Genomic DNA, 26349 nt, shown 5'->3' on the forward strand with positions numbered 1-26349 from the left:
AAATATATATATGTATTTTTTTTACTGAATGATGTGGGTCGTATTGACACAACAGGTTTGAGATCTCCCATAGGTATGACTGTGTTTTGTTTCTGTGGCCATCTTCAAAGTCCTCAGAACAATTTTGATGTCACAGGTGGCATTTAAAACCCATTCCTTGCTGGACCTGGTAGAGACGCCCCCAGTCCGTCAGGTCTCTCGCTGCAGTTCCGCAGTTTGACCGCAGGGGACGGAATCTGCGGCGGCCTGGAAAACTGGCGGGGGCGCGAGGCGCCGCTCTCTCTCGGGTCAGATTCTCAGCTCCCAGCTCCCCGCTCCCGGCTCCTGGCGCCCGGGCGCCCGGCGCGGAGCTGTTCCTCAAACGACACGCAGCCGAGGTGGGTGGGTGTAGGGACTCGGGAGCCAGTGTCGTCGGATTCGCCCGCAGTCCGCTGTCCTGCTGAGCCCGGAGGCCGCCTGAATGGAGCCGCCGCTCCCGGTCGGAACCCAGCCGCTTGCCGTATCCGCCGGAGAGAAGGGGGAGGGGAGGCCGCGCAGGGCCGGGGGTGGGGGTCGGGGGCCCTGCGGAACACGGCGGGGCGGGGCAACCGGGTGGCCCAGGGGCCGAGCAGAGAGGGGGAGGGGGCCGGCGCGGGAGACGAAGCCGGGCGGGGCGGGGGCGGAGAAGGGCGGCGGGGGGGGGTGGGCGTGGGTGGAAGACCCCCTTCGCCCCGCAGTGCACCACTCCTCCCCACTGCGCTTCCAGAGGAGACCCTTGACTAGCGCCCGCATACTGTCGAGGGTATGGAGATGAAGGGTCCTCTCCGGGAGCCCTGCGCCCTGACCCTAGCCCAGAGGAACGGGCAATATGAGTAAGTAACCACCTGATTCCCACAGAGGAGGGGAGCCTGCCATTACCTCCCAACCCCAAACCGCGACGGGTCACCCACTGTCCTCCTACTGAGGCCACGCGGGCAACAGGTTCAGGTCCAGGTGTGAAGTGCCAGTGCTCTCTAACCTCGGGGCTTTGTCCCCAACTTCCAAGCCTCTGGATTGTGCTTGGCAGTGTGGCTCAGTGGAAGGACTGAATGGGCGGGGAAGCAGGAAGCCTGGGTTCTTAGTTCCTGCCCCTGCAACTGACATGTGTTGTGTAACGTTGGGCAAGTCAATAAAGCTTTCTGGGCCAAAGTTAACTCTTCAGTTTAATAAAACCATTAACTGCCTTACCTTACAGCCTTTGGAATTATAACTGGGGGGAAAATAAATGCGAGAGTGGTTTCCAAAAAGTAAAAGTGCTATGGAAATGCTTCATTAACGTTACAGACTTGTCTTAACCCTATACAGCTGGTTTCTCCAGTCTCCCCACTCCCTTATCCCACTTGGTTGAAGGCATATTCATTAATTCAGTAATGGTTTAGTGTAGGCCAGAAACTGCCTCACTTACTGACTTGACTGTTAGAAAAGGTAATGAAATGTGTAGAGATAGAAATGACAGTATTTTATCAGTGTGTCACCTTCCTCTCTGCCATAGGAGCTCAGTAAATACTGTTGACTGATTGATCAAAAGATTATTTTGATAAGCTATCACCATAGCTGCTAACCTCACTCTATTGTCACTAATGTCTCATCTCAAAAGTATCCATGGTGACCATTACACATCATAGGCCCCTATCCCTATGTGCCCAAGACACCTCACTTGGATATTCACTGGCTTCTTGACATCATATTCCTTCCCAGTTTAAACATTGTTCACTTAAATCTTGCCAGCTCCCAACATTGGCTTCGGCCTAAAACCAATTTTCTCAGTCCCCACTTTTAGATCCTCTGTGTCTATGCTGTCTGATTTACACGGAAGAAATTCCCACTGGCCCAGCCTGCTCTTCTCTGAGACTATTGGTGCCACTCTAACTGGATGTCAGCTAATTCTGTGAAGTAGCTCTTTCATAGGTCCTGCTTAGTCAGCTCTATTGGGAAGTTCATCAAACCCTGGAAGACTAGTTTGATGAAACTAAACTAAATTCAGCAGAAAAGTGGAACACCACTAACATTTCCAAAGGCTAGAGTAGGTTAGAGAGAGGTGACCCTTGGGCAAACCAGTAAAACTTGTGTGCCTTGGTTTCCTCTAATGTAAAAACAAAATCATGAAGATTGAGTAGAATAGCTACATTGTTGAGATGACCACAGCCCAGAATCTAGTCCCTCGGATTAGTGGCTTTTGAACTCTGTTGAGCTAATAAGGAAGTCTTGTGTTCCAATTCTGTGTAAGTTATGGGGGTATAGTTGGGGGTATATGTGGGGGTATGGGTTGATATATAACTAACACTAATGCATAAGTAACACTATATAACTAACAACTATGTAACTAACAAATATAGTTGTTGCTATATTAGCAGTTTATATATAAACTATGTGAATAGTTTTAAATATATATAAACTATAGTTTATATATAAACTAACATATAACTAACAACTAATATAGTTGTTGCTATATAACTAACATTCAATGGCTGCTTATGTGCCAGGTACTGTTCTAAGCACTTTTCATTAGTTAGTTCATTTAATCCACATGTGAGGGTTACTATAAAATAGTAATATCATCATCCCCCTTTTATAGATACAGAAATTGAAGCACAGACAGGTTAAGTCACTTGTTTGCAATTAGGGAGTAGAATACCTGAGATCTGATCCTATGTAACATGTCTCAGAATTACACTGAGAAGCTGTCTCTTGAAAGCATTTACTGGAGACACCTAATACCATAATACCATCTGTAACCCTCATATTCTTGTCTCTCTGGTGCCTTTTCTGACTCGAGTGTCCAGAACTTTTTACTTTTGGCTTTTTTATCCTAGAACTTGAAGCCTGACTTAAATCTTTAGGTCTGTGGTTCCTACTGTCAACCATAGGAAATTTACTTGACCAAAATTACAATTAAAAATCAGGTTTTTTTTGGAAACAGGGAATCAAACACTAAGATTCATCTTTTTCAAGGATAATAGATTGTGACAAAACCTGTTTGACCTTTAACCTTCCTTGAACAAATCAAAGTATTTCCTAGGGATAAGGCAGAGTTGGCATTCAGGATTTGTCACTCTTTTCTGTTTGACAGCTACCAAATTCTGAATTCCATTGTTTTGCTGTATACCAATTATTTCTAATCTTTATATTCTGAAATGAATAATTACACTCAGGTAGAATTTTTATGCTTATTCTTAGCCCTACTCTTTTGTTGTAATTTAGTGGGTAACACGTAGTAAATACTCAATAAATGTTTGTGAAATTCACTTAAATTCTCAGTTTATTTGTTTTGTAATAGTTTTTAACAGTACTGTCCAGATGAAGCTTTAATGCTAATGTTCAACACCATTTCTTGTTTACGTATTTTGAGATTGTAGTGGTTTGTGTTTATCTTCCTCAAAGTAAGCTCTTCCTCAACCCTTGATTTCTCAGCCTTTTATCTGGTTTCTGATTTCCATCTGGGTTTATAGGACTCTCCACTCAACTCATGAACTTTCCAGATTGAAAGGGGCCTGCCCCATATTCCTGTAATCACCTTAGAATACAAACCCCTGCAAATTAGGCAAGAAGGATCAGAGCAGAAAAATAGCATTAATACTTTTATTTCCCTTAGTTCTATCTAAGTAATTACTTATCCTATCCCAGGTTATCCTCTTCAAAGTTAACACATTTAAAAATGCAAAAAGCAAAAGCAACAAGCACCCCCAAAAGACAACAAAATAGAAATCAAACCCTTCAAAACAATGACATTTTAATGTCAGAAGTCGGACAGTTTCATTTAAAAATTCACCTCTGCTTATAGCTTAATTAAGCTAGTTAATTTATTCAACGTAATTAAGCTAGTTGAGCATCTGTTAGGCTGCAGACAAAACTGAATATGATCTGGTCTTTGCTTTCAAGGAGCTCAAGTCAGTGAGGGGAAATAAATATAACCATAATGGAGTATATAAGTGTTTTATTAGAGGGGCAAACAAAGGCGATAAGGCTGCTGGTTCTGCTTGGGGATACTGAGGACAGTTTCATGGAGGAGGTGATATTTGAGATGAAACTCGGGAAGAAACAGAGTGTTCTTGACCAAAAAACTAAAAACAATACTTGAAGAGTGCTTGACTTTGAGAATGCTAGTTGACGTTCAGAATGGCTGTTTACCAGTAGGTTGCACCTTGCTTCTGGACCACTAAGGATAAATAATAAATGAAAAATTAATATTTCAGGAGTACGTATGGATTTAGAAGTATGGATTTCATCTGAGGAGTCAGGTTTACTCATGTTTATGTAGAAATACCAGCGTAAACTTGGAAACCAGAGAAGAAACACAAGGGATTTGAAGGCAATCCAGTTGTGATATCTGCCACCTTGTTGGTCACTGATATTTTGGCCAATCCAGCTGGCTGAGCACCCCCTCTTACTCCTCCATGAACCTGAATGCTTGTTTGAAGAGACAGATCCATTCTTTGGTAAAAAGCCATGGGAATATAGTTGGAAAGTTAATTTATGAATTTTCTAATTCGTTGATTCCACACACACGAGCAACTGCTGTGTGCCAGGTCTGTGCTAGGTACTAGAAATTCCATGGTGTAAAGATAGCTGTGGTCCCTGCACTCATGCACTTCACATCTAGTTGTCAGTTCTTCACTCTGGTATGCATACTCTGAAGCTATATACTGTGTAATTCATGCTCTTAAGCTTGTACACTGTTTTTAGGATATATGGCCTAGAGAACAGTGTGGGTAATCAGATGTTCATCACCACTAGCATCCTTTTAGGCCTAGAGCAATATCCAGCTGTCATGATGCTCAGATCCAGGGAACTAGATGCAGCAAGTCTAATAAATACAGACTAGATTTGTGTAACAGGACAGCGAAGTATTTTGTTGCTAAATGGGTTTTTCAGTGGCTATTCTTTGATGCGTTCTTCTGTTTCCTAGGTTAATAATCCAGTTGCATGAGAAGGAACAGCATGTTCAAGATATCATTCCTATAAATAGCCACTTCAGATGTGTTCAAGGTACTAGCTTTAATTGCTTAGCTGGTTTTATAATGTTTTTTCTTGGTCATTACTGCATTATGTAATACCGTACATATTTAAATTTGTCACTGCATGTAAAATGAAATGTATTACTCTTTGCATAAAAAGATAACATTGAGGAGATGATACTTTCTCTAAGAATGCTGAAGGGTTATATTGAAATATATTTGTATATGTGTGTCTATAGTCTCACCTGTTTCCTTGGCTTGGGTTAGAGATGTATGTAGATTGTTACCTGTGTAGGTAGTTTTTTATGCTGACTGACCTATATGTGGATTTAAATAACATTCTTGGGCTTAACGGACACAGTGCTCATTATAAGGTACCAAGGTCACTTGGATTCCCACACATTCAGCACTTTCTCCATGTGCTATTTGAAATTAAGACATTTGGCAACATACTTTGCCAGATTGTAATACCTTACACTCAATTGTGCTGATTCTCAAACCTTGACATTGGTGAATCATAAGAAAATTGACTCTAGGGAGGAAATATTTGGCCTCCTGCCCTCAAATTTGGGGACAGAGCATAGAAAATCTGTTGTTTCATCTGCTACAATGAAACTTAAAAATTGGGAGGTTTGTGTAGGAGGTGTTGCTTCTGTCATCTCACATTGCTCTAGAAAGGAAATTGATACTAGAGAACAAATGCATTCTGTTTTCACTAGGACCAGTGGCTTTATCTGGCAGAAGCATTCTGTATCAACTGTAGCTTCTTGGAAAACTTGTTTTTTCAAGACAAGGTCATTTCCCAGGCTCAAGTGGTCCTCCCACTTCAGCCTCCCAAGTAGCTGGGACTGCAGGTGTACCACCCCCCAGCTAATTTTTTTTTTGTAATTTTTGTAGAGATGGGGTTTCGCCATGTTGCCCAGGCTGGTCTCAAACTCCTGAGTTCAAGCAATCTGCCCGTCTCAGCCTCCAAAAGTGCTGGGATTACAGGTGTGAGCCAGCATGCCTGGCCTGTCTTGGAAAACTTAAATCTTACCTTGCCTGGATTATTTCTTAAACTACATTGAACTTTTTTTTTAATCACTAAGTGACATGTACATAATGTAATACATTTGGAAAGAACAGAAAAGTGTAAAGAAAATAGGTCACTTAAATTCCCGTCCTTCAGAGATAAACACCTAACATTTTCCTTTTTTCTACACATACATTGCAGGGTGAGTGATACTCATACAATTTTTTGTCTTTTCTATATGCTATCGTATTATGAGCACTTTTCCATGCCGTTAATGGCTATATACCATTCCAGTTTATGAATGGTCCATAATGTAATTATTCCCCTATGTTGACATTTGGGTTATTTTTCACTAGTATAAATAGTAATATGATGAACATCTCTGCCCCTAAATATACCTGCACATCTCTTATTTCCTCAGGATGTATTCCTGTAAGTGAAAATACTAAGCTAGTGGATATGACTTTTTAAGAATGCATGTGTTAAGAATTAAAAATAACTTCAATGAATAGTGTCCATATTTGTATAGAAGAATGAAGTGATAGCTATTTAGCCTGCCCTATGTGAAAGAGACATACTAAACAAGGTAGCTGCGTTCCATAGTAAGTTGCTGTGGCCACCTCACTTTTCAAGGTGTAGGCCTTCACAGAGGAGAAGAGCCAAAGAACATGACTTTAAATTAATATCCTATTAGCTTTGTACCTTTTTACTCTACCTCTAGGATCTCTTTTACCCTGTTTCTCTTAGTATTTTTAATAAGAAATCAATTGCTGATTGTTAGATCGTAGTGCTGCTTCTTAGAATCTGGGAAAATATGTGCACACGTGTAACGTAGTTCCCCATGACTGAAGGAAGACTTACTTATGATTTTCATCTCCTTTCTATTTCCTGACCCCTGCATCTATTTTGTAAACTGTGGCCAGGCACGATGGCTTGTGCCTATAATCCCAGCATTTTGGGAAGCTGAGGCAGGAGGATTGCTTGAGCCCAGGAGTTTAAGATCAGCCTGGGCAACATTGCGAGACCCTATCTCTACAAAAATAAAATTTAAAAAACAACATTTGCCAGACGTGGTGGCAGATACATGTAGTCCCAGCTACTTGGGAGGCTGAAGCAGGAGGGTTGCTTGAGCCCAGCAGTTCGAGGCTGCAGTGAGCTGTGATTGTGCCACTGCATGCTAACCTGGGTGAGAGAGTGAGGCCGTCTCTAAAGAAAAAGAAAACCGGCTGGGTGCGGTGGCTCACGCCTGTAATCCCAGCACTTTGGGAGGCCAAGGTGGGCGGATCATGAGGTCAGGAGATCGAGACCATCCTGGCTAACACGATGAAACCCCATCTGTACTAAAAATACAAAAAATTAGCCGGGCGTGGTGGCGGGCGCCTGTAGTCCCAGCTACTTGGGAAGCTGAGGCAGGAGAATGGTGTGAACCTGGCAGGCAGAGCTTGCGGTGAGCCAAGATCGCGCCACTGCACTCCAGCCTGGGTGACAGAGCGAGACTCCATCTCAAAAAAAAAAAAAGAAAAAGAAAAAGAAAACCATCTGTAAACACTCAGGTTTTACAGAACTAAAAGTTAATGAAGAACAGTAGTAAACATACAATATCTATGTGTTGATGCCCTAATTCCCCTTGTTTAATCATCCTAATAATAATGTCGAGACTACTTTTTAGTATTAAATGAGTTAGTTCCTTGCCAGTTGCTTCTGTTGTACCTGAGTAATGGAGCCAAATAAACAATTCAGTCTTGGGAGGGAGGTGAAAAAGGTGAGACTACTCCATTTGACCAAGGTAGATCCAGGCTAATCCCAAGGAGTCAGTACCCAGAGTTCAATCTGCCAGGAGGGTCTGGCAGGTGCACTTGGTCAAATCCAGAGAAATCAGAGGGGAAGAGATAGGTTGGGTCTAGACGCTTGCTGTAAAGGAAGAAGTCCAGGAGAACTATTGAGAGATAAGAGAAATCTAAACTTGCAGACTGCTTTGCACCCTGTTTGGTATGGAGGGCCTTGGGCCCACAGGTAGTAGTTGTAACCTGAAGGTATACTCTGCCCCCATGTGTGGGGCAGGGGCAGAGGTGATAAGATCATTGGGAAATTTTCAGAGAATAGATCTGAGTTAAGAAAGTAATTCACCTCTGGGCTTTCAGGGTCACTTCCTTTGCCTTCTGGTATCTAAAGAAGTATCTAAAGGACCCAGAGTTAAATCAGTATGTTACAGTTAAGGGGAATTAAACTTGCTTTCGCTGAATTAACATGTTGTTATGTTCTGTACTATTAATTTCTCGTTCCTTGATTTGCTTTGAGGAGTTCCATTTGGTTACTTCTTCGGTTCATTTTTATTTTAGTTGATTTGCTCATAGTCTTTAGAACCCAGTGCTATAAAAAATCCCTTTAAAAAATATTAAACGAAAAAGGATTTAAAAAAATATGTTCTAAGACCTAGGAGTAGTGACTGAGAGAAGCAGTTATTTAGTTAGGCATGTGTTCTTTTGGTTGTAATGAGTGGTTTTCTCTTCCCTAATCCTACTGTCTTTTTTTTCCCCTCTCAGAAGCAGAAGAAACTCTTTTGATTGACATAGCTTCTAACAGTGAGTATCTTTCTGAATGTGCTTGATTTTTATTCAACAAATATTTACTTGAACACTCACTACATTTAAGACACCTTTTGGGGCACATTTTTTATTTTACCGTCTTTTCCTGTAGTCTCCTGTAGCAGCCATACAAATTAGCACCACAAAAACATGTAGGCTAAGCCTAAGAAAAAGCAGGTGGCTGGTAAGAATCTTTATAAAAATAAAAAATAATGATCTACCTTTCTAATGCTGAACTTCCTTGAGCTACCGATATTGTTGCTGTCAGTTAAATCATTGCTGCAGAATTGATAATTGTAGGAAGGGCTAATGTTTAAAGCACATAAGGTTTATTGGTGGAGTTTTTTTGGTCATTTTTTAACTGCTATTACATTTTAAGTTTTTTCCCTACCCTCTTTTTAAATTTTGTGTGTTAAGTCATAATGTTTTCCTTTATTTGTTGTATTTTTTTGGAAGGCTGAAGAGTCCCTTAAATTGCTTGTCCAGGCATTCCTTTAAAAAAAAAAGTTTAGTCTTTTATTTAAGCCCCATCCCCTCAAGGCATCTCTTTATTAGAGGGAACATGATCTTCTTTTCAGTGTTTCCATTCTCTCATTTTTATCTGTTTGAAGCAAATCATCTTTGACTTTCTGTGCAAGCTGTTCTTTGTTTATCATCTAATTGTACTATTTTATGGAGTGGAGAAAATGGGCACTCGATGCTACTGTGAGGTTGCTATGGAAAAGAGTATCTGACCACATAAATCTAAATCAAATGGGTTGCCTTATCTCTTAGGTTGAGTCCTTGGATGAGTGGGAACTGGCACTGAGCTAGGGAGTAGGGGTTTACATAACTTTGTTTAGACAGAGTCCCTGCCCTTGGCACTATTAATTTGTATTGAACAGTTTAAGTAGGCTTTTTTTCTGGCTTGAGTTTTTTTTTGTTTTTTTTTTTTCGTTTGGTCGTGGATTTTAGAAGTCTTAAAGGCTGTGCCTGAAAGGCCAGGTAAACCCCAGCTGCAAGTATCCAAGAGAGAAAATAACTTAATGTCTATTTCTTATTGTGCTTAGAAAGGAGAAGGCAAAAACGACACTTAAAAAAGCAAAATTAGAACAAAGGCAATTCCATAACAACTGACATTGCTGCTGAAATAAGAGATGGAAATGTCCTATATTTGATGTGGAGAGGTATTTGATTCAAAGCTGAAAAGTTAAACTGAGCTGTGCCTTTTCTCTTATAAGCACCTAATTTTCGGCATTAGTTTTGTTGTAGCCACTTCTACATTAGCCATGTGTTGCTATGTCCAGAGTTCTAGTTACTGGCTCATAGGGGGAAAATAGGTAAGTGACCACTTGAATAAAATCCTTTGTTATTTCTACCCAGTTAGTAGTATTTGCACTGAAACCATATTTTATCGTGATCCTTGGGCTTCATACATAAACCTTTATGGTACACGGTGTGTTGCAGGAAGGAGATCTTGGGTTTGTTAGGCAGGCCTGATTTTAATGTAAATATGCATTTTCCCATTGTCTGGATATTGGTGTTAAATGCTTTGTAAATAATTTTTTCTCACAGAAGTAATACATCTTCATTATATACAATTTACAAATTCAGAAAAGCTTAAAGTATCAAATTAAGATTATTTTCCTGCAATCTAGAGATCACCACTGTGGTTAACATTTTTATGTATTTCCTTCCAGTCTTTATATTTTTACATAATTGGAATCCTCATATATAGTTTTTATCCTGCGTCTTCATTTAACATTATATTGTCCCATTTTCTTATGTCATTTACAATTACTTTATAATATGCTTTTTAAAGACCAAATATTTCACCACAGGTCTGTGCCAAATTTTATTAAATTAACATCTTTATAAAATTAAGTCATTGTCAAGGAACATGATATATCTTTTTTCAGGTCCTCTTTTATATCTTTCAGTAAAATTTTATAGTTTCTTAATATATATAGTTTTTAGGTTAAGTATTTTGTGGTGGATTTTATTTGCTGCTATTGCGAGTGGAGGTTTTTTCTATGTCCTTCTAATTGTTTATTACTAGTATACAGAATAGCTGTTGAGTTGTGGATATTTATCTTTTATCCAGTTTCTTCATTGAAATTTATTTTTAATCTTTTTTGCTTTTCATTTTGTTTTTTCATTTTGATAGCTAACCTTAATCATCTATAAATAATAATTTTGTCTCTTTTCTAGTAGCTACTATTGTTGTACACTATACCAGTGAGAATTTTGGGACCAGTGGTAAATGATGATGTTTCTTGTTTGGCTCCTGATTTCAGTGAGAATGCCTCAGGTGGTATTTCACTGTTAATGACATTATTGCTTGTTGATTTGACAGGGTTTTTTTTTAAATTAAGAAACTGCATTTATTTCAAGTTTGCGTTTTTTAAAATTATGAATGTATACTGAATTTTAGCAAATGTCTTTTTGGTATTTATGGAGATGATTTTATTCTTCCTTATTTGACCAATTGGTACACTGTATTGTACTAATTTCCTAAAATTAAACTGTCCCTTGTTTATCCATTATTCAACAAATATGTGTTGAGTGCCTTCTATTTGTCAGGCACTTTTGTAAGTGCAGAATCAGTACAGAACAACAAAGATAAAGTTGCTGTTCCTACTTTGGTTCTTGCTTCTGTGCAATTCAGTACTAGTGTCACACAGATACCTATAATTCAATCATTCATTCTATAAAAATATGACTATCTTTTATGTGCCAGGAACTACCCTAGGCTCTAGGGATATAGCAGAAAGCAGTACAGTCATGATACTTTAAGGATTTTAATATAGGAAACAGACTTTAAACTGATAAGATATAGATAATTGTAGTTTTGTTTGTTTGTTTGTTTGTTTGAGATGGAGTCTTGCTCTGTCGTCCGGGCTGCAGTGCAGTGGTGCCATCTTGACTCACTGCAAGCTCCGCCTCCCAGGTTCACACCATTCTCCTGCCTCAGCCTCCCAAGTAGCTGGGACTATAGGCGCCTGCCACCACGCCTGGCTAATTTTTTGTGTTTTTAGTGGAGACGGGATTTCAACATGTTAGCCAGGATGGTCTCGATCTCCTGACCTCATGATCTGCCCGCCTCGGCCTCCCAAAGTGCTGGGATTACAGGCATGAGCCACCATGCCCGGCCCAGATAATTGTAGTTTTAATAAATGCTCTTGAGGAAAAGTACTAAGAGTTTATGAGAGGAGTAAGTATATTAGGAGGGTGGTCAGGGAAGACCTCTTCGAAGAATTGACATTTAAATTGAGACCAGAGGGGCTAAGTAAGAGGCAGGTTAAGATGGGAGAGAGAAGAATTTACCAGGTAAAGGGAATCACAAGGCTCCAGGCTGGGAAGTAGCTTGACACTTTCTTTGAAGTGATAGAAGACCAGGGTGCCTAAAACAGGTCTTGGGCACCAAGGTAAGAAAAACAGGCTGGGGGCAGATCTGGCAGGATCTTGTAAGCCTTGTATTAAATCTGAATTTTGAGATTTCAAAAATGAGAATCATATGAAGGATTTTATGCTGGGTTGTCATCATTTGCATGGAAGCAGAGAGACCAGTTAGGAGGCTGTTTCTGTAGTATAAGCTAGAGAGTGTGGTGGCATTAGTAACGAAGAGAAGCAGTCAGACTTGATAGATGTTTTTGGAGGTAAAATCCATAGGAATTGGTTTGGGTGTAAGAGGTGAGAGGAAGTGTCAAGGATGAATCTCGGGTTTCTGACGTGATTGTGGATGATGGTACCATTTGCAGAAATAAGAATACTGCAGAAAGAATGAGTTTTCCTCAAGGGGGAAGGGTCATGAATTTAGTTTTAGTCATGTTTAGTTTGAGATTTTTTTTTTTTTTTTGAGATGGAGCCTCGCTCTTGTCGCCCAGGCTGGAGGGCAGTGGCGCAATCTCAGCTCACTGCAACCTCCACCTCCCGGGTTCAAGCTATTCTCCTGCCTCAGCCTCCTGAGTAGCTGGGATTACAGGCACCCGCCACCATGCCCAGCTGATTTTTGTACTTTCAGTAGAGACGGGGTTTCGCCTTATTGGCCAGGCTGGTCTGGAACTCCTGACCTCAAGTGATCTGCCCACCTCGGCCTTCCAAAGTGCTGGGCGTGAGCCACCTCACCCGGCTGAGATTTTTTTTGAGACACTTGAGTGTAGATGATAAATTGGCAAGTGAATGTATGCATCTGAATCTCAGAAGAAAGTTGTCTGGGTCACTAGCATGTAGATGATATTCAAAATCATAAGAGATGATGTGATTGTGTGTGGACTGTGCTATCCAATACAGTAGCCACTGGCTACATGTGCCTATTTAAAATAATTAGAAATAAGATGAGAAATTCAGTCCCTCAGCTGCAGTAGTCACATATCAAGTTGTTAGCTACCATATCGGACAGCACAGTTTAGAGCATGCTCATAGTCACAGAAAGTCCCATTGGACAATACTGGTATAGAATGAGAAAAAAGATTTATGTTTGAACTTGAGGAACTCCACTTTTAAATGTTAGATAGAGGAAGAGATACTTCACAAAGGGCACTCAAAATTAGTGATGAGAGAGAAACTAGATGAGTATGGTATCATAGAAGCTTTTGGAAGAGATTATATCAAGCCCTGATTAACTGTTGATTTCTGCTAATAGGTCTAATAAGATGACTGAAGAATATCCATGGGATGGAGGTTATTGGTGAACTTAAAGCAATTTCAGATAAGTAGTGGGTATGGAAGTCATATTGGAATGGATTCAAATGAGAAATGGGAGGTCTGTGACTGTGTGTCTTTTAAAGAAACATAACTGGAGGGGAATATAGAGATGGACTGGAATTGGAGGGAAATCTGAGATCCAGGAGGATTTTTGTTTTTCAGATGAGAAGGACTTAGAACACGATTATATGCTAATGTGGAGGAGCTAGTGAAAGGGAAAGCGTTAAGGATATGGGGGTGTGTCTAGGGATTAGTTGTGAGTAAGATTACTGAGAGAATCAGAGGGGTTGTAATTCAAAGTGAAGGAGGCTTGATAGGAGGGATCTTCTTCCTTGTATCAGTAGGGAAAGGATGAGATGAGTACAAATACAGGTAAGTTTCCATGTGATAGCTTTATTTTTTCTCTGAAGTATGAGCTGAAGCATTCTGTTTAAGAGGGCTCAAGAAGATGGGGCATCCAAATTTTGAGGATAAATGAGTAGGTGTGAAACCGTTGTTTCAGATAGTAGTTGGAGACTGATTGTAGGAACTTAGGTTGCTTCCTATGATAGAGGACCCAGTTGAGATTGGCAATCAGGAATGTATAATGATAGCCATCTGGTTGTGGGTGTGCATATTTACCCCCTCTGGTTGTTCAGGTATAAGTACAGAAAGGCAATTAGTTGGATTTCTGAGGGTTGATATTTAGCCAGGTAGGTGCCATGGAAGAACAGAGAGGTAAGGCAGTTCTGGGTTTTTGCAAGAGTGTAATGATGGCATCTGTTTGATAAAAGGGGAAGTGAGAGCAAGAAGGGGCTGACGGATAGTAAGAAAACGGAGAAATCAATGGGCTGGAGGTTCCCATCAGGCTAAAAAAAAAAAACAGTTACAGTGGGGATAATGAGCAAGTAAGTTGGAAGGAGTAACATGTCAGGGTGGGATATTTGAATTAGAGGTTTATGAAGTGGTGGTGTTTCTATGATGACAAAATCCAGGGTATAACTGAGAGGGTCCCAGTAGCAACTGAGGAAGTGGTGGCTGAGGTGGAGGGGGAATGTCATTGGATGAGGAAGTTGAAGGTGTTGACTGGGTTTTCTGTGCTAATTTTAAAGGGACCCAAAATTAATGGCAGGATGGTGCATGATCTTGTAGAGGAAAGGGAGGAAACGGTAGATCCCAATGGATGAGCTTCAAAGGAGAAAGGATTTTGCCTGAGGGAGAAGGAGAAAGAGTAGTCTGATGGTGTTATTAGGACAAATAAAGACACCAACTCAAAATTACTTCAGGTGTGAGAGAATATAAACAGACTCCATTAAGAGGGTTAGGACGGGCACGGTGGCTCACGCCTGTAATCCCAGCACTTTGGGAGGCCAAGGTGGGCGGATCACGAGGTCGGGAGTTTGAGACTAGCCTGGCCAACATGGTGAAACCGAGTCTCTACTAAAAATGCAAAAATTAGCTGGGTGTGGTGGTGTGTGCCTGTAATCCCAGCTACTCAGGAAGCTGAGGCAGGAGAATCGCATGAACCTGGGAGGTGGAGGTTGCAGTGAACCCAGATAACGACATTGCACTCCAGCCTGGGCAATAGAGACTCCTTCTCAAAAAATAAATAAATAAATAAATAAATAAAAAATAAGAGGGTTGTAGGAGAAGTGCTCCTCCTAGGGACCAGCCAGTTTTGCAGTTGACTGTGAATTTTAATGTGGACCTATGATCAGATCACTCAGAAACTACGAGTGCCTGGGCTTCACCTCCAGAGGTTCTGTTTTAATTGTCCTGGAGTGGGGCCTGGGTTCAATATTGTTTTTAAAGTGCCTCTGGTGGCCAGGCACAGTGGCTCACGCCCGTAATCCCAGCACTTTGGGAGGCCAAGGTGGGCGGATCACAAGGTCAGGAGTTCGAGACCAGCCTGACCAACATGGTGAAACCCAATCTCTACTAAAAATACAAAAATTAGCCGGACATGGTGGCGGGCACCTGTAATCCCAGCTACTCAGGAGGCTGAGGCAGGAGAATTGCTTGAACCCGTGGGACAATGTTGCAGTGAGCCGAGATCACACCACTGTGTTCCAGCCTGGGCAACAGAGCGAGACTCCATCTCAAAAAATAAATAAAAACAAAAATAAAGTGCCTCTGGTAATTTTAATGCATGCATAGTTGAGAACTACTGAGAGATGCAGAGAATATTCAGATGAAGTTGAGGATGTAGGAGTGTTTGCAGATCACAGAGGTCCAGAAGGTTTTAGGATGGACAAGAAGAGTAGAAGGTTGAGTCTTGAGGTAATTTGTTCTCTTAAGCAACATGGTGAGGGAGCATCAAGTGTTATTTTGTAAGCAATTTCTGGAATCTTCTGGCCCATTAAATAGGTCAGTTATATATTTGCTAAAATATGTCTTTCAAGAATTGTGTGTTTGTGTGTGTGTGAGATAATAAGGGTTTTTGTTCTAAATTTATGTCAGATAGAAACTACTCTTTTAAAACCACATTTAGTATAAATAATCTGAGAGAGAAAGGACTTGTTAGGCCCTCAAGGAGTTTTCCCTATATCTTCATGGCTGCTATAATTGACAGTTTTTTCCTTCCCTCCCTTTTTTCCTCTCTACAGTGGCACCCTCGTTAATTTTCTTATCCGTAGTCTATTTGGGTGCCTTCTTTCACATTTTTCTCCATTTTTATCTCTTTTCTTCTAATTAATTATTTTATTTTCCTTTTTGTAACTCATTTTACAAAGACAGAAAGAAGAAGAAATGCAGAGGACAAAAAGCCAAAGGTTCAGAAGTGGATTTCCACCATAAAAAACTAGGATTTTCGTTTCATTTTCTCATGTATTTGTTATTTACATGTGGTAAAGAGTCCAGTTCATCAGTCATTAAATACTTTCTGTCTGTGAAGTCTGATGTTACTGTCACCAGTAGAGTGACCAGCAAGCCTTATTTGCCTGGGACTTTCCCAGTCTTAGCATTGGAAGTCCTAAGTCCTAGGAAGCCTCTGAGTGCCATACAATGCTGGGACAGTTGGTCACCCTAGACTCCTAAAAGTGCTGGGTTCCCTGTATGTGCACCCTGCATGTGTACCCGGCCTCTTGCCCTTAAGGAGCTTGTAGTTTCCAGAGGCATGAGAAAACAACGTATGTAATAAATCAGTTACAATAAGAATAGAAAGAAGTACATAGGTTTCCTGGATCACCACATCCAAACAGTTGATATAGATGATAACTATAGGGCATCAGAAAAGGGGAGACAATATGTTATATACATAAGAAATTAAAGCCCTAGCTAACTTTGCTTCTAATTGTCCTAGTTTCCAATTGGCTGTACTTGAACCAAACCACTTCTGAGCATAGGTCATTATATTGTTTTTGTATGTTTATTCAAGACATACATTTTAAACTTGAGGTAATGAGTTGTAGATGCCTCTTTTCAGAATACTTCAAACCAGTATCACTATTTTTAAGTTATTTTGTAAATTTAATCTGTACTTACGGACAAACCATCCTACTTCTTTTATTCCCTTCGTGCTTCAGATACTCGGACAGTGTGATCTGGACTTGAAATGGTAGGAATTTCCAGCTAAGGAATGGGAGGGAGGGTGATTGAGGAATTTACCTTTCGCTGGAATTTGAAGGTCCCTGCTTTGATGTCTGAGAGATAGATCAGAACGCAGGAAAGTATGATTTTAGTATGTGTCATATCCTTAGATCGGGCTGCTCATGGACACGGTTCATCAGCCTTAGGAGTTCTCACTTCCCTTAGGGTTCCCTCTCTGCATCACCCCTTCCACCACCGTCATACTGACTCTCTTGATCTTGTATGTGTGCTTCCTATATTAGAGATCTGGAATATTTGTGATCTGGACCTTCTTCTATTAACCTGATAAGTTGAGAATATGATCCCAGTAAAACATTTTATCCCATAGCAGTATATGTATGGATTTCAATTCTTTTTAGGTGGCTGCAAAATTCGGGTTCAGGGGGACTGGATCAGAGAGCGCCGCTTTGAAATCCCTGATGAGGAACACTGTTTGAAGTTCCTCTCAGCTGTCCTTGCTGCTCAGAAAGGTAACTCAAGACTCAGCAATTTTCTTTCTTCTATTTCAACAGGAGTGGAATTCTGACATGCTGATACAGAGGAAAGTGGCCGTTGGCAAAATACCTCACCCTTTAAGCCCTGATAGCTGATTTTTTTTTCTTCAGGAGTGAACACAGGGATAGGTTAGGGAAAAAATCTGCCCAGCTTTAAGGACACTAGGCAAGTTTTCAGAATATTCAGTGTCATGGCAAGAACAGCTTACCATAGACTATAATTCTCCTTCTGCCCCTAGATGACCCCAGAGCTGCCCTCATTTCCTTAGTTTCTTCCACTGTATCAAAAAATGGTGCTGGCCCCTGCATATAAGGAATGTTGAAAGAATGGCTTTTGGCTATAGTACATTCTACTCAATGAAAGACTTCCCAGTTTCTGACCATGAACCTTATCTCTCTAGCTCAGTCACAACTTCTTGTTCCAGAGCAAAAGGACTCATCTAGCTGGTACCAGAAATTAGACACTAAGGACAAACCTTCTGTTTTTTCAGGTACTAAAATGTTCCTGGTTTCCTTGTTGCTATGGTCATTGCAGAGTCAGTAGATTTTTGTCAGGCCAAATATGGTGATGTAGATTAAAGCCAATGTCAGACACATTCTCCTGCAGAGTAGTTTTATCAAGTCCAGGCCCACTGACCATGTTCACTCCTTATCCTTTCTGTAGCATGGTAGCTGTTCAGGAGCCAGCTTAGCAGGGCGGTAGAAAGTACAAGCTCGAGAGCCAGACAGCCTGGATTTGAATCCCAAGTAAAGGACTTATTAGTTATACAACCTTCATCAAGTTACTCAACAATTCTGAACTTCCATTTTCCTTTCTGTAATATGGGAAGATTTTTAATAGTACTTCTTGGGGTTTTTATGATGATTAAGTGAGATAATGATATATTCTCTTACTCTCAACCAGGCATTGTGCTCAGTCATCAATAAATGTTAGCTATTAGTAGTCTGTTCCAAGTTCTTATAAACTTCTATTCTAATTAGTATATCAGTGCTTCAGGGATAGGTGTGCTTCTTCGAACTCCAATCCAAGTAATTTCTACCCTTATGATAGTTTTCTGTTTAGTAATACCACTGATCAAATTGTGATCAAATCAAAGCCCTGTTACCCTGGATATGTTGGATGTTAGATTTTTTCCACGTTTGACTTTGGGGTCTGTGTCTTTCAGGGCTTCTTGGATTTGAAGACAATTTTTCTTCCATGAATTTGGACAAGAAGATAAATTCACAAAATCAGCCTACTGGGATTCATCGGGAACCCCCACCTCCACCCTCTTCAGTGAATAAAATGTAAGTCCCATGTGAAAACATATTTCCCTTGTAGGAGAATTATAGTTTAAACAATTTTACTTTTGAATATCTCATTTATTTGCTAGGCTTCCACGTGAAAAAGAAGCTTCTAACAAGGAGCAGCCCAAAGTGACTAACACCATGCGGAAGCTCTTTGTACCAAATACCCAATCTGGGCAGCGGGAGGGTCTCATCAAACATATCCTGGCGAAGCGAGAGAAAGAATATGTCAACATTCAGACTTTCAGGTTAGTGTCTCTTTTGCTTCCTGAGTCTAAAAAGTTAGTATATATAACAGACAGTGGCCTGTTGATATTTAAGACATTAGCCTAATTAAGAATCAAAATATGATAAAAAGGAATGGTTGCCTGTTTCAAGCTCCTGTCTCTATGCTGGCCAATAACATGCATATCAGAAATAATGCAGATGCTACAGTTTCCCTTGGATTTTCTTTTCTTTTCTTTTCTTTTTTTTTTTTTTTTTTTTGTGAGTCAGGGTCTCTCTTTGTCACCCAGGCTGGAGAGCAGATCATGGCTCATTGTAGCCTCAACCTCTCAGTCCTAAGCAATCCTCCCACCCCAGCCCTGCAAGTAGGTGGGACTACAGGTGCACACCACCACATCCAGCTAATTTTTGTATTTTTTATAGAGACTGGGTTTCACCATGTTGCCCAGGCTGGTCTCAAATTCCTGAGCTCAGGCAATCCACCCGCCTCGGCCTCACAAAGTGTTAGGATTACAGGCTTGAGCCACCATGCTTGGCCTTCCCTTGGATTTTCTAACTACTAATAATGCCATGTCTACTAATGTCTCTATTGAGTCCTAGAGAACCAAATCAAGGTCACATGTACTAGAGAATTTTCCCCTAGCACATTCCATAAGCAAGCATGTTTATATATCTGGCCTGTTAAGTTTTTTTTTTTTCAGCCAGTATTAGAAAATTAAAGTCCATCATTACCACTAGCTCTTAACTTACTTACTTTGGTAAATAAAGTTTCACCCAGTCCTCTTGATTGGGAGGTCTATCTTGGATTCTTTCATCTGTATTATTATTTATTTCATCTTTACTTGTTGACATCTTCTTTTCTGGACCTGTGTATATATGCTGCACGTGAGATACCATGTGGCGTGTATCGCCAGTGCATGAAGCAACACCACCTTTCTTTGTTATTCATGAGCAGAATGTACCCTTCTAGTCCAAGATTCTAGTCCCATCTGCTATCCTGTCATACCTCATTTATTCTAATTCAGTCATAACTATATCACTATGCTAAAACTTCCAGTTCCTCAAATTCCCCACTATGCTTATATTTGTGTGTAAACAGTTAAGATAGTCATGAGTTTTCCCTTCTGCTTTCCCCCTTAATACTATGTCTGCCTCATCAGAATTTCCTACACAGATGTCCTTGTAATCCTTCAGGAAGTGAGTTTCTGGAGTCAACTATAGCCCCTTATAGAACATTTATCCATATTTGACTAGCTTACAGCATGAAGATACCTCTTTTCCATCCATAAGCTCTCCTTTCAAGTAGGAGTTTGGATGGAGCTTAATTGAAAGGAAATGTGGTATAGCAATTACCTTTGCATTTTTTAAAAATAAAGACTTGGTTTCCTTCTGTAGTTTTACTTAATGTAAAATTTAGAGAAAATAAGCCCACTGCCTTTGTGTTCTAGATGCAAAAGATCTTTCTTACATATGTGGCAAAACATTCTGAGGAATTATGTTAGCATATTGTGAACATACCTTTGTATGGAAGCGAGAAGAAAGACCTTCTGTTGGTTTATACTTGATCTTTGTTTTCAAATTATCTTTTTATATTATGTATTAGATTTTTTGTTGGAACTTGGAATGTGAATGGCCAGTCTCCAGATAGCGGGTTAGAACCTTGGCTGAACTGTGATCCCAATCCTCCTGATATCTACTGCATTGGGTAAAGAACACTTCTGGAATTTCCTTTTGGCTATATGTTTGGTGTTCGTTTACATGATGTTTTGCCTTTTTTAAAAAAGACTGGTAAAATCTACTGTAGACTATACAGGGGAGTTAACTTGCGGGTCAAATTTGTGAGAACAGAAAGGAACAGATACCTAAAATGGTGTAAGGAAGCATCTAATTTTCTTGAAACCCATAGGAATCTATATATTTTGCATGGAAACTAAGACTTGAGGTCAGTTCTAACAGTGACAGCTTCTAGGATATAAGAGCAAAGCTCTACTGTTATCCTCTGTGGGAGGTATTTTGATTTATTTTTTGCATAGCTTATGAATGTACTTGTGGGAATTCTTTAGAAAAGAAAGCTACTTGTTCTTACTGATAACCTGGGTGAACAGAGCAGTTCTATAAAATTTCTCTCTCTCCCATCTTTTTTTCATCTAATGTTTCAACATATGGGACAGGAGGTAGCCAGAGATAATTATGGGATATGTATAGATCTCACATCCCTTTTTTCCTCAGATTCCAAGAACTGGACTTGAGCACAGAAGCCTTTTTCTACTTTGAATCTGTGAAGGAACAAGAATGGTCCATGGCTGTAGAGAGAGGTTTGCATTCCAAAGCCAAGTATAAGAAAGTAAGCCGCATTTAATTATCTTTTTAAGTATATGACTAAATAGGGCTCACCGGGAGTTACTCCATTATCTACAACTTGTTCCAAAAGAATAGTTTAATTGAATTCTTCTCTGTGTGTAATACTGGGGTAGGGCAGATTGATTATTCATCCTTATTTCCTAGAAAAAAAAATGCCTAAGCTCTCTGATACTATATTTTCATTGCTTAGATAGCTTTTAGGGGAAAAAAAGAATTTTATTATTCTTATATCAATACTTAGTTTGAAATAATTACATATAAGATTTCTGATTTATGCAATAAAACTTGAAGATTTAGATTACTCACTGACATGGTCAGAATTGAATGCTTTACAGAAAAGCAATATGAAACGTGGGTGCATGGTGCATGTGTTGCAATCAGAGCAAGAATAGAAGTGGTGTGGAATTTGAACGAGTTCTAAACTTGGTTTTAAGTTAAGAGGAGAGTCGACTTTAGCAAGATGGGCCAATTTGTTTGTCTTTAGAAGGTATGTGGTAGAGGCATGTAGCTACCAGAAGAGTTAATTACAGGGCTATCATACTAAGCTCTCTAAAAGAAGTAATGTGAGTAATTTTTCTCTACATCTTCTAACAGTTTATATAGGTAATAAAACTCCTGGGGATGTTATTCCTCTCATATAGGTCCCTGACTAAGGCATATCTCAGACATATTTCTAGCTGTAGTTCACAAGTTAAAAATAGGTGAAGTAAAAAGGATTGCTGTCTGGTTGATTTCAATTTCTTAGAAAATTAGACATCAGAAACTAGGAAGGAAAGGTGGAAGGAACAACCTGGGATAGTGGCTTTATTATTTGAACTTTTAATGCTGCTTACTCCTGGTAGGCTAAGAAGTGATTAAAAGAATAGATCTAGAGCTGAAAGTACTCATTGTCCCTCCAGGCTTTTAACTCTTATTGGTCAGTGCCAGATTAGAGCCTCCCCAGAGAATATTGGTTTCCACTTGATGGGGTCCACTGAGAAATTAGAGGATATGAAGTCAGATTTGGGCACTGGTATATCATCTTGATGGAAAATTAGTCGTGGGACATTAGAAATGTGGCAAAGATTGGTATTAACATTAACCTTTTATAACTCCCTGGAACTCATAGGTTCAACTGGTGCGCCTTGTTGGGATGATGCTTCTTATATTTGCCAGAAAGGATCAGTGTCGATATATTCGTGATATTGCTACAGAAACAGTTGGAACTGGAATCATGGGGAAAATGGTGAGTTACTTTGGAAATGAGCTTGATTATTATTCATGTTCATGTAAAGTTCAGTTGCTAGTTCTGTGTACTAATTGAATAATTACTCTTGCTAACAGGGAAACAAAGGTGGGGTAGCTGTGAGATTTGTATTTCACAACACCACCTTTTGCATTGTCAATTCCCATCTGGCTGCCCACGTGGAGGACTTTGAGAGAAGGAATCAAGATTATAAGGACATTTGTGCGAGAATGAGTTTTGTGGTCCCAAATCAGACCCTTCCGCAATTGAACATCATGAAACATGAGTAAGTGGTTAACTCACCTGTAGCCTTTGAGTAGTGGCTACAGGAGTTTGGATAGTGAAGAGATTAAATGTGGTGAGATACTGTAGAGCTGTGAAGAGTGAAAGATTACCAGTGAGGGATTGGGGTCATAAAGAAGAGAGGGTTTTTGAGTAATAAAAATCATTGAGGCAGAGAAATTAGACTTGATATCAGAGGAAAGGATAGTTCTATTAGTGGGGCACCTAGAATAATGCTGGAGGGTCTGTAGTTGGAGTCAGTTTTTATTGTTTTTATGATAAAATAGAAATATTCATTGCAAATGTAATAAAAGATAAAATTAGAAGTTAAATTTCCTCATTTCTTATTCTCTACCTAGCCAGTCCCTCTCTCCAAAGGAAACCATTCTTAACAGTTGGGTGTGTAGCCTTTTAGATCTGTACTGTCTAATATGACAACCAGTAGCCATATATGGCTGTTAGATACCTGAAAGTGACTGGTCCAAATTAAGATATACTGTATGCATAAACTATATATTGGATTTTAAAGACTTAGGAAAAAGATGTATGATATCTTGATTTCTAAAATATTGATCACATGTTGAAATAATTTGGATATATTGAGTAAAATGAAATTTATTGATATTTTCACTTGTTTTTTTCTTTTTAAATGCAGCTACTAGAAAACTTAAAATTATATTGTGAGGTGCATTATAATTCTATGAAATAGCACTATTCCAGCCTTTTGTCTATTCACATACAAACACACACATAGGTACTTGGTGTATAAGACTGTATTATTCTATTTATTGTGGATTCCTTTCCAAGCCAGTATATATAGATCTACATTATTATTTTTAATGGCTGTGCTTATTAAAAACAGGCAGCAGAGAGAGGTCAGTGAAGAATGAGATTTAATAAGCATAGAAGCAGAGATGTGTTGAGGAGTAGATATGGTGGTGGTAGAAAATGATTAGTTTTAAAGAAATTAATATAGAGAGTAGAGTAATTGGGGAAAGAGGAGGAAAGAGTAGGGATATTCAACTATTTTCCATAATGTCTCAATAATTAGGATCATGTGGAATTCTATTTCACAGTGGTAAAGTCAAGGCCTTAAAATGTATGGTCATGAAGTTGCCATGAAATTCCATAAATTTATTTTCCCAGATTCCATAAATTTCATGTTGCATTTGAGATTGTCAGAATGACCCATTGGGAACTTGAGATCACTCAACAGGAGAGTCCATTTTGATGTGTTAATTGCATTGTCTCCCTTTGTGGGGCTCTCAGCCCATCTAAGGGCCTGTTGCTGTTATTGGGAGCTGAGGATCCCATGGAATGCAGGTCTCCTTCCTGCCTGTAACTTGGGCAGTGGTAGACGGATCAGGCTTCACTAGAGAGCCCTGGACCTACTTTTCTTAGTGGGTCCTGCCTGGGAGAGCTGTCACTCAGACCATGCAGAACTTAGTGGAGAGCCTGCAGCACTTCAGGACTCTGAGAGGCAGAAAACATTCAGATTCTCTTCCCCTAAAGACCTGGCTAGCAGCCAGGCAAAATTTTGAAGCTAGTCCAGCAAATAAACTGCATGCTTCTCAGTCCATTAACTCCTTGGCTTCTGAATCCCATACATAATATTTCCCCTTTTCATTCTTCATGTATAGAGTCCTGTTCTCCCACCTATTTTGTAATCCATTGTCTCTCTCAGGTGTTGATAGTAGTTGCCCTCAAAGGATTAGTTACAACTTTAAACCCCTTGTGAGATAGTGGTGAGTGAGCCCTTATCAATAATCTACCCATTTTTCTTCTCTCCATCCTTCTCTGTTTTTTTATGCTAATCGCTGCTACTTCTGTTCATACATTTTTTTGATCCTTAGTGTTGTCATTTGGTTGGGAGATTTGAATTATAGACTCTGCATGCCTGATGCCAGTGAGGTGAAAAGTCTTATTAATAAGAAAGACCTTCAGAGACTCTTGAAATTCGACCAGGTAAGTAAAGTTTCATTTTATAGGGACTTTCCTAGATGGGAGATGAGATTGTTAGAGTTATGGGAGGTATATCTTACTCTAGGGAGTGATGGAAACGTCTTACTGTCTTGTGAAAACAGTGTGACTAGTGATGCATTGACTACATACAAGATTTGTAGTGCTTTTATTAAGTGCTTGGATGGGAGGAGGGAAGATAACATTAGTGATAAAAAGTAAATACAACATTTATTCAAAACGTCTTTATCATTAAGAGATTTCAGAGATTTGTATAAATGAGTTGGCGAATGGGTGGGGTTAATTGGAGAACACTTCCTGGAGGAAGTGGGCCTTCAGCTATGTTGATGTGGTTTGGCAGATGGAACAGTGAAAACTGTTCTATGATTACTTGGCAGGCTGAGGAACAGCTTGGAGGTAAAAGAGGGAGGCCCTGTGAGGGGAATTGGGAAGCACAGAAAAGAAATTTGTCCGGAATCAACAGCATAGGCCATGGGCTCATGGGAACTAGATGATAAGTTGAAGCTAGCTGGTATTTAAAACCTGCAGAAAAAGCATTGAGTGGGTAACATTTACATAAAACCTGATATTCAAGAACCTGGTTTCCATATATTTGAAGCAGTAAATTTGCCTCAGAACCTGGCATGTGACTTGAATTTTTACTTCAACATATGGATACTGGCTGCTAAAAGTGAATGCTTCTTATTGAGGGAAGAAAATGTTTTGACTTCATTCGAATAATCTTTAAATCGTTATGAGAGCCTTTTCAACCTTCAGACGTAGCCAACATTCAGGTGATTTGCAGCAGAATGGTTTTTGTAGTGAGCCATTCTTGTCCATGTCTATCTTCACATTGTGGTTGGCTGGCAAATTTCTTTGCTTTTTCTTTCTCTATTCTGCCTCCAAAAGGGGTACATTTAGGATAAATTCTGAGTCTTACGTAACTCTGTTAAAATATTTGAGTGAGGATCTTTCAAAACAATTTGAAACTATTCGCTGAATTTGATTTGCGGAATTATTCATTCAACATTTGTGTGCTTTTTCTTTAAATTAAAATTATGCTGGGTGGTTTCTGCCCAGCTCCAAGGAACTTACAATTATTCAGATTTCATTTTTCCATTTTACCCTCTGCCACTATTAGCAATAAAAGAATAGTGATGTGCTACTAACAAGCATCCTATCTGAGGGTGAGTTTAGATGCTGTGGGAATGCTGAGATTTAATTCATAAGGTATAGAAATTTCATTTATGTACTCTCACTACAGTTGTAAAGGTTGTGGAACTAGATACTTTGAAATGGGAACAGTGGCTTATCAACCTGATTATCTCTTATATTAAGATAGTGTTATCCTGCTTATTTGATGCTTCTTTCTATCTGTAGCTAAATATTCAGCGCACACAGAAAAAAGCTTTTGTTGACTTCAATGAAGGGGAAATCAAGTTCATCCCCACTTATAAGTATGACTCTAAAACAGACCGGTGGGATTCCAGGTAAAGTAGTAATAACCTTCTCACAGAAAAGGTTAAGGCTTGATCTTATTTCTGACCCTCCATATTGGTAAGGGGCTAGGAATTTTTTAGGCCATGCCATAAGCAGATATATAAACCTAATGGCTCAGTGCCTCAGTGCTATTATAGAACAATAAGAGTGTTTCATTCATCTATACTCAAAGGTGAGCCTATCTTAGGGAAGT

The 26349-nt window shown here is 39.7% G+C and overlaps 1 protein-coding gene across 1 annotated transcript in view; it reads left to right on the forward strand.

Annotated features, from left to right (window-relative positions):
* The first annotated feature begins 228 nt into the window (after positions 1-228).
* The window catches only part of OCRL (OCRL inositol polyphosphate-5-phosphatase), a 50777-nt gene continuing 24656 nt past the window's right edge, over positions 229-26349 (forward strand). Inside the window, exons 1-14 of the mRNA XM_030807030.1 lie at positions 229-499; positions 781-851; positions 4925-5004; positions 8529-8567; positions 17183-17293; positions 17719-17808; positions 18484-18604; positions 18691-18852; positions 20433-20534; positions 21059-21173; positions 22299-22415; positions 22514-22701; positions 24551-24662; positions 26037-26146. Coding sequence (XP_030662890.1) covers positions 461-499; positions 781-851; positions 4925-5004; positions 8529-8567; positions 17183-17293; positions 17719-17808; positions 18484-18604; positions 18691-18852; positions 20433-20534; positions 21059-21173; positions 22299-22415; positions 22514-22701; positions 24551-24662; positions 26037-26146 — 1457 coding nt within the window. The 5' untranslated portion in view covers positions 229-460. The remainder of the gene's footprint in view (positions 500-780; positions 852-4924; positions 5005-8528; positions 8568-17182; positions 17294-17718; positions 17809-18483; positions 18605-18690; positions 18853-20432; positions 20535-21058; positions 21174-22298; positions 22416-22513; positions 22702-24550; positions 24663-26036; positions 26147-26349) is intronic.

Source organism: Nomascus leucogenys, chromosome X (assembly GCF_006542625.1).
Source record: "Nomascus leucogenys isolate Asia chromosome X, Asia_NLE_v1, whole genome shotgun sequence".
Lineage (NCBI taxonomy): Eukaryota > Metazoa > Chordata > Mammalia > Primates > Hylobatidae > Nomascus > Nomascus leucogenys.